Source organism: Odocoileus virginianus, chromosome 8 (genome assembly GCF_023699985.2).
Source record: "Odocoileus virginianus isolate 20LAN1187 ecotype Illinois chromosome 8, Ovbor_1.2, whole genome shotgun sequence".
In the NCBI taxonomy this organism is placed as follows: Eukaryota; Metazoa; Chordata; class Mammalia; order Artiodactyla; family Cervidae; genus Odocoileus; species Odocoileus virginianus.
In genome coordinates, this window is record NC_069681.1 from 74,414,724 (window position 1) to 74,422,976 (window position 8,253).

The 8,253-nt window shown below is 39.4% G+C and overlaps 1 protein-coding gene across 7 annotated transcripts in view; it reads left to right on the forward strand.

Annotated features, from left to right (window-relative positions):
- PAN3 (poly(A) specific ribonuclease subunit PAN3) overlaps positions 1-5,467 on the forward strand; it is a 120,311-nt gene extending 114,844 nt beyond the window's left edge. For 5 of the 7 annotated variants that reach the window (XM_070471723.1, XM_020882210.2, XM_070471724.1 and 2 more), the window contains one exon: positions 2,509-5,467. In XM_070471723.1, the coding sequence (XP_070327824.1) occupies positions 2,509-2,649 (141 nt within the window). In that variant the 3' untranslated portion in view covers positions 2,650-5,467. The remainder of the gene's footprint in view (positions 1-2,508) is intronic. The other 2 variants (XR_011489103.1, XR_011489104.1) reach the window with 2 other exon arrangements.
- The last annotated feature ends 2,786 nt before the right edge of the window (positions 5,468-8,253 follow it).

Consider the following 8,253-nt stretch of genomic DNA (forward strand, 5'->3'; position numbering starts at 1 on the left):
ATGCTCTAATCTCCAGTTTATAGAGCTGCATCTTGTACAAATACTGAGAGATGTAAGGAATTACGTCTCTGTACTCTGCATGTGAAGAGTTGACTCATTGGAAAAGACCCTAATGCTGGGAAGGATTGAGGGCAGGAGGAGAAGGGGACGACTGAGGATGAGATGGCTGGATGGCATCACCGACTCAGTGGGCATGGGTTTGGGTAGACTCTGGGAGTTGGTGATTAACAGGGAGGCCTGGCGTACTGCGATTCATGGGGTTGCAAAGAGTCAGACACGACTGAGGACTGAACTGACTGACTGACTCTGCTGTAATATACAGGGCATGTTATTCATAATTATTAGCTGCTCCCACTTAAGTAGCTGTTTCTAGAATGGGAGTATTTTTTAAAACCCGCATGAATAATTTCAGAATTTTTCATGGTGGATCTTTTTGTTGTGATCAGATGTCACAAAATGACTGCCTTTTCTCCCCCAACCCACCCCCACTGTATTTTATTTACCAGGTGTAGTTTGTTTCAACATATGAGGCCATAAGTGGGAAAGACAAAAATACTTTTGCGTTTAAATATCTTTAAAAGTTGAATTCCTTTCTTTGCAGTCATGGGTCACGTTGAGTGCTCTCAGCTCAGGGTGTCAGTCGAGTGTTGAAACTGAGAGCGCAGTGCCGGGCATGCCACAGAGCCCGCTGTGGTAAATGGGGTGGGTGGCTGGAGGAACCATGTTGGTGGAGGCGTGTCAGAAGTTTATGTAAGAGGCGAGCTTTGTGTTTTAGAGAGGGCTCGGAGAGATGGGGTTTACAGAGGAAGGGAGGAATGCATTTTCCTTGTGAGCTACTTGTAATCACGGAGAGAAATGGATCTTCAGAGGTGAACCCTCTTTTGTTTAGGTTTGTATGTGAAACGGGTTGGCAAGATTGTAAAAACAACAACTAACAACATGAAACAGAGGCTTGTATATGGCCCTGAAATCGAAAGCATTTACTGGCTGGCCCTTCTCTGCTGACCCCTGGTCTAAGCTGTCCCTAAATTGCAACGATTAGAGCAGAAACTAGCCACTGTGGCCCATGATTTAGATCTGTTGGCTACAGTGTGCTCACCCTCCAGATGAAATGGGTTTTATTTTTAAGCATACTTTGCCATGTTTGAATTTCCTTAAAACTCTTTGGAGAGTATTGTCAGTAACCTACATTAAGACAGAACAAGACTATGTATAATTTAGCTAATCTGGTACGATTTATATATTCATTTGTCCTTTTTCTTTCGGAGAAAACATTTTTCTTAAGCATCAAGTGATGCCGCCAGATTTTAGGAAACAGTCTATAGCATCAAAGCACCAGTGGGTAAAAATACGTAAAACTGGAATAAATACTGACAGGGAGAACCTGTGGAATAAGCCATGAAGAGATGGCTTATTATAGATGAAGATTGTAGATGAAGATTACTTACTGAGTATTAGGATAACTGAAGCTTTGGAGAAAATTCTGTTTCATTTCATAAAATAACTGGGAGTAAATAACTCAGTAAATAAAATAGGAGTAAATAAGTTTACCTTAAATCTGAAAATGTGACAATTTTTTGTTTAGAAAGAGTGTAATAAATTAAAAGGGATGGTCATTTTAGTGATACAAAAATTAAAATTTTACAGATTATTTTGGTGGAAATGACAGAAATTAGATGGTAAAATGATTTGAAAGGCTATTGTCTTAAGAATTAGTGTTAAACATGTTAATGAATTAATGAAAAGGGAAGGAAAAAGGTACATTGAAAACTAACAAAGTGAAAATCCTAACAGGAGAAGTTATTTGATGAACTCAGGATTCTTACTAATGCTTTATAAAGGCCTCATTAAAATATTATTGCCAGATCCTGATAGATAAGGATTTGGTAATGATCATATACTGGCATTCACACAAGTGAAAATAACAGAAGTAAATGTATAAAAACATTTGGTAACATTAGTTAAAAAGATTAAAAAAAATGTTAAAAAAGGTAAAATAGCAAGGCACTCATTTGATGTGGTGTTACTGGTAAATTGATACAGATCATAAATTTGTGCTGTTCAGTGTCCTTTGGAAAGCAGTTTGCCTGTATGTATTAAGCTATAAAATTCCTCAGACTTCTTGATTCCGTCTCTCCTAGGGAAGTAATTCTACAAAAGAAGAAAATTAAGTAGCAAAATGTGTTCATTGCACTGTAATTCATGATGCCCAAAGACTGGGAGATATTGGGGGAATAATTAAAGTCTGCATTTTATGGAGTACCAACTGGATGGAAAGTATTGCATCCAAGTGTCAAGTGTGAAAGACAGAGAGGCAGCAACATAGGGCAATGTTTGTAGAAACACACCTGAGTGGAAAAGTGTGTGCGTACTGACTAGGGATGTAAAATATGTATGATTATCTAGAGGGGGATGTGACACAATTTTTTAAAATTTCATATGTTACTGTTGGACGTGTTGTCCTAAAATAGGCTTGCACTTCACATTTTCTGTGTCTGTCTGTTTCAGTTAGATGCTGGTGTGCCAGAAAAAATAAGCCTCATTTCCAGAGATGAGAAGAGTGTACTTGTGGTGACTTACAGTGACTTAAAGCGATGCTTTGAAAATACTTTTCAAGAACTGATTGCAGCTGCGAATGGTCAGTTGTAGTATTTGCTTAAAAAAAAAAATAGGCGGGATATGGCCAAGGAGCTCAACCAATAGCAAATTGCACTACAGCTGAACTGGCGTCATCTCATCTCACGCCGGGAAGCACGCAGAGGATGAGCAGAGCTGCTTGCACTTGGGTCAGGTGCACTGTTACTTGAAAGAAAGAATGTCTCCCTCAGCCCCGAGCTGTGGCTGCCGGCGGGGCCACACCTGTGAAGAATTTATTTTAGATCAAGGAGCACCATTAGGTGAATGATGTTCCAGCTTTTGTTTTTTTTTTCCCACTTGTATATGCACTAATTTTAATTTTTTAAAGACTTTTTTCTGATCTTTGAACTTTTGCCATGTTGTATACTTATTAAGGGAAACTATTTGCAAGGACACTTTTGGGAAACCATGCTGGGCAGCATTTTTGTTCACTGAGGGGTGCAGAATTTGCTCTTTTGGGGAGGGGTTGCCCTGAATAACATAACAGACCAGGTCAGTGATTTCATGGAAGTACAGTATAGTGCATAGTTCTTGTAAAGAGTATTGTATGCAAGCTCTGTATGCCACCCACTGTTTGTTCAGATTGAGAGGTTTTTTTGTTTGTTTGTTTTGTTTTTATGAACACAGAAAAGTATCAGTGAATTATTGGGCGTGAATTCTCCTCTCAGCTGATTTAAATCCATTCTGAATGAGGATAGACAGTCACTGAAGGAGCATACAGAACTCTTCGCTCCAGATTCAACCAGAGCCTTTTTTTTTTTTTTTAAAAAAAGGTGTTCCCCTGCTAATCAGATAACATTTATGCCGTTTTTTTTTTTTTTTAAATAGAAAAAAACATTAAGAAATTGTGTTAAAGGCCTGAAGGTCAGGAGTCTTTTGCTTTAGGTTCTTTCCAGTTTGCTTTTTTTGTATAAAGTTCTGTTCTTTGAACCACAGCTTTACTATGGTACTTTACACTGGACACAGATGCAGAGACACTGTTCAGAAGACAAACTGCACACAGCAGTGGTCTGGCGTCGAGAGCTTTCTGAAGTCTTACAGCCTGGATCTGGAAGGATCACAGTCTGCTGTGCCTTTGCAGTCACTGCTTAGCCCAAAGTCATAGTGCTTTTGATAATAATAACTCTGTGGGGGTATTCCTGAGTCAGTCAGTCTCAAAAGTTTGGAATTTTCCTCCTCTTAACTTTCTTAACATTTGGACGTGCAGTTGTCGCCAAACTTGGGTATTCATGGAATTTCTAGTCAATGAAATACCTGTCCTTAGATACTGAAGACTGCCAAATACATAGGAATTTTCTTTCATAAAAACCAGTAATGAAGACTTTTATCTCCTTTCCCAGCACTGAATGTTTTCCTAGCACTGGGTGCTCACCACACAACGATGAAGAAATGTGGAAACTCAGAAGGTCGGGAGGGACTTCCAGGCACTTGCAACTGATGTGACAGTCTTCAATTTTAATAACTATTCATATTTGTAGTTTTCAGAGAAGTTTTTAATATTTCTCTGTCCACTTTTTATAAGCTTTAAAATGATTTTCTCTGCCTTGAGATTTGCATCAAGAAAAAGCACCTCTTCACCCAAAAGCTTTGAAGACTAGAGACATGCTTTACATGTTTTAACAAGTGTGTTTGAGTCCACGTTTGGTAGCATCAGTTGTTGAGTTAAAAAGGAAATCAATTATTGCATTTGATCAGGATGGATTTTAAAAAGAACATAATGTTCACTATTCAAAGGATAATTAACATTTGCCACCGTAATGTTCTTTTTTTATGTAAAAGGAACAAGAACTTGGAGACATTAACATGCGAAGGTCTTTTATCATTATTAGCTCATGTATTTGAGGAAGAGCAGCTGTCTTTTTATATGTTTTTTGACAAATCATATTGTAATTCTTTTGTACAAAAAAGAACTACTTGTATTCTAGAAGAAATATGAAATGCTTAATTTATAAGCGGGCTGGAGATTTTTTCCAATATTGTTTTCTTTGAAAATGAAAGGGGATCATCTATTTTAGTTTCGGGGTCTGGGAACTTTTTGAAAATTTAATTTGTGGACCAATGTTATGTGAAAGTTAAGGAAGGGCAGGGGTAAAATAGGGCTTGATTTTCTCATTCTGTACAGACCAGCAAACTTCCCTCTGCAAGGCAGGCTCAAATCACAAACCCAAGAGTGCGTCATAAAACGCTAGTTTGCTTCAGCCCCTAGTAACCTCAGGACTTGGTTTGAATATAAAAGGTAGACAACTGATATGTTTTCATGAGTAAATATTGTCAGCCAGAAAACAGTTGGTGTCAGGTAAATGTATTTTTTTTAAGCTTTGTTTTATATTTATTTTTCATTTAGTTTTTATTGGGAATGGTTTTCAATAGCACTCTTATTAGTTCTGCTTAGGTGTTTTTTGGGGGAGCCCTCTTTTCCATAGTGTAATTCCACTTAAGAGGTTGTCTTAAAGTTAGTCTTTTTAATTCATAGGAAGGTTTTAATATCTGAGAGTACTCAAATTAAGGATGTGAGCTTCCCACGCCTCCCTGTCAGGACAGACATAGAAGCACAGCAAGGACAGCCCCGAATCATGTGACGTCGCCGTTCAGCCTCTGTACCTGCTTTCCGTTCTGTCCGTGCATTTACTCATTGTAAATATGTTTGAGGGCACCTTTGTGTTTTTGCCTTTGACCTCGGTTCTGTGATTTGGATGTCAACAGCTTCCCTGAAAAGCACCAGTGTGTTAAGTTCTAATGTCATGACCCCTATCTGGGTTATTTCATCTTTAATCCTGTTTTCAGTCTCTATGTGTACAGCAGTATTTTTAATAAAGAATTACAGAGAGAAGATTGTCCTTTTTTTTTTTTTCTTTTTGGTACCAGTGCGTTTAACAAGAGGATGTTTGTCTTATGATCAGGACTTAAAAGGCTGAATATTTCGTATATGTTTTGGAGGAATTTTGGTCTTTGGGTAAAATGGTGGCAGATTTATTTACTAAGTATCTGTTAAATGCTTAACTTGGACCTGTTCTAGACACTAAAAATGCAGATATGAGTACTTGTTATTTACAGAATGTATAGTTACACCCAAACATTTCTAAATAGTACATGGCACATGGTATAGTTCAGGGAAGAGGAACTATTTCCGTGAAGGGAATGACACCTAGCTCATCATTGATTCAGACTCAGTCTACTGTGTAGATGAAGGCACCCTGCCCCCCACACCCTCCAGAAACATCATATAAGGGTAGAGAATGAAAATATGGCAAAATGTTAATACTCAGCGAAACTAGATACTTGTTCAATAAATATAAGCATACTTCAGAGAGACTGTGGGTTCAGACCCCTGCAATAATGCAGTAAAGGGAGTTGCATGAATTTTTTGGTTTCCCCGTGCATATAAAGTTATATTTACACCATCGATAGCATTATGTCTAAAAAAATGTATATACCTTGACTTAAAAATCTTGCTGGTCGTCATCTGAGCCTTCAGCAAGTTATAATCTTTTTGCAGTAGTAACAGCAGAGATTCCTGGTCACTATAACAAATACAGTAAGAATGAAAAAGTTTGAAGCGCTAAGAGAATTACCAACACAAGCCATGAAGTGAGCAACTGCTGTTGAAAAACAGTGCCTTTAGACTTAATTTGATGCAAAGTTGCTACACAAACTTCCAGTTTGTAGAAAGCACAGTAACTGTGAGGCCTGTCTGTATTTTATTGAATGCCTGTTACCACATTATTGACTAAAGATGTATTAATATGTCTTTTGTTACTCAGATGTTATTGACCAGAAACATATCAATACATTTCTTTTTTTTTTTTTTTTGAAGAGAGTGGTGCAATTAACACTGTACGAAGTTGTCAGAGCTTGAAATCAATCCTGGATTCGTTATACAACTTAGGGTTGTTATTCACATGTTGCTCTATTAGGTTTTTGTTCCAGTCTTGTGTATATCATAAACAGAAACTTCTTGGAAATGGTGTGCATTAAGGAATTTTGAGTGAAAAGCTTTTTGGTGAACTTTACACAGACACTTTCTCTGATAGGCCAAGCAATATATATACTAGTGTCTTCAGAATGTAGTTCTGATTCAGATGATATGAACATTAGAGCAACAAAAAGACAAAAAACCTTAGTGGTTGATTCTGATACGGAAAGTGGACATGAGGCTGACTGGTGCTGGGGGATGTATTCTTTGCTTCTGTTGAAGAGTAGGTTGAAGACAATGTTTCACGAAAATTAGAAGACTTTACAGGTGTGCCAGGTATTCATGTATTGAATGCAGTAACCCGCAAAGTGTTAATGAAATAACAATGAATTTTGGGCCCGGTCAGAATAAAAATTGTCTGCCACAGCTGTTTCTGCAAAAAGCCCCCAGTCAGTAAAGAGTTAATGCCAGGCATTGAGCTAGGAACCAACAGAATCCTGACCACAGCAAGTATTTGTGTTCTTGTTGCTCAGTTGTGTCCGATTCTTTGTGACCCTATGGACTGGCCCGCCAGGCTCCTCTGTCCACGGGATTCTCCAGGCAGGAATACTGGAGTGGCTTGCCATTTCCTTCTCCAGGGGATCTTCCTGACCCAGGGTTCGAACCCTGGTCTCCTGCATTGCGGCCACCAGGGAAGCTGCCATATAGTAAGTAGTTAAGAGGTTAATAGTGATTATGTGATTAAGTAACATAAAGGATGTGGATTGGGTGCCAGGTTGAGCAAATTAAAACAGCACCAAGTTAGCCTCAGAGTCATGCAGTGTCACTTCTGCCACATGCTGTTGCTTACAGGAGAATTGGCAGAGCCAGCCCTGGTTCCAGGGGAGAGGGACTGGGTGGGGAAGTGGCAAGAACACTGCTGAGGTTCACATGGACTGTTGAGGCTATCTTGGATTGGCCACAGTGTCAAGAGCACATATCATCAATTTAGCATTCTCGTGAGAGTTTGGGGAGAGATCTGGTTGATACGTGTAATTTGCACGTCATTATCCCATAGACATCATTGCAATCCTTGAGGTTGGTTGAGATCATGAAGAGAATTAATATGGGCTTAGAAGAACAAAGGTCTGGGGCAGTGCCCTGGGTTCCCTGGAACACTACAGATCAGACGAAACCAATACAAGACAGAAATGACCTGTGAGGTGGAGGGGGGGAAATCCGGTAAGTTCAGAAATCAAGGTCTTGATGAGAAAGATTGAGACTGAAAAGGGCCATTGAATTTAGCAACATGGCATTGTGGGTAATCTTGTCAAGAGCAGCTCCATTCAGTGAGAGAGAGAAAGCTTGGCTCAAGTGGGAGGAAAGGGACCAGGAAGTATAAGCTCTCTTTCAAGGAATTTTGTTGTGAAGAGGAGTAGAGAAATGAGGTGGTAGCTGGAGGGGAAGGTAGGGATGGTTAGGGTTAGGGTGTTTGGTTTTGCAAGATGAGAGAGGTACTAGCATGTTCATATCCAGTGGGGGAGTGGGCAGGGGTGGGGGTGTGAGGTGCTGGCACCAGTGCCCTTGAGTTGCGTTTGGTGGGGGCCGAGTGCACCAGTGGGTGTTTTGAGTCAGTGTGTGGGTGCAGATGCTGGTAGGTGGGCAGATGTGACCAGGGGATTTTGAAGTTCTCATGATTCCTTCAGTTTTCCCATTAACATGAA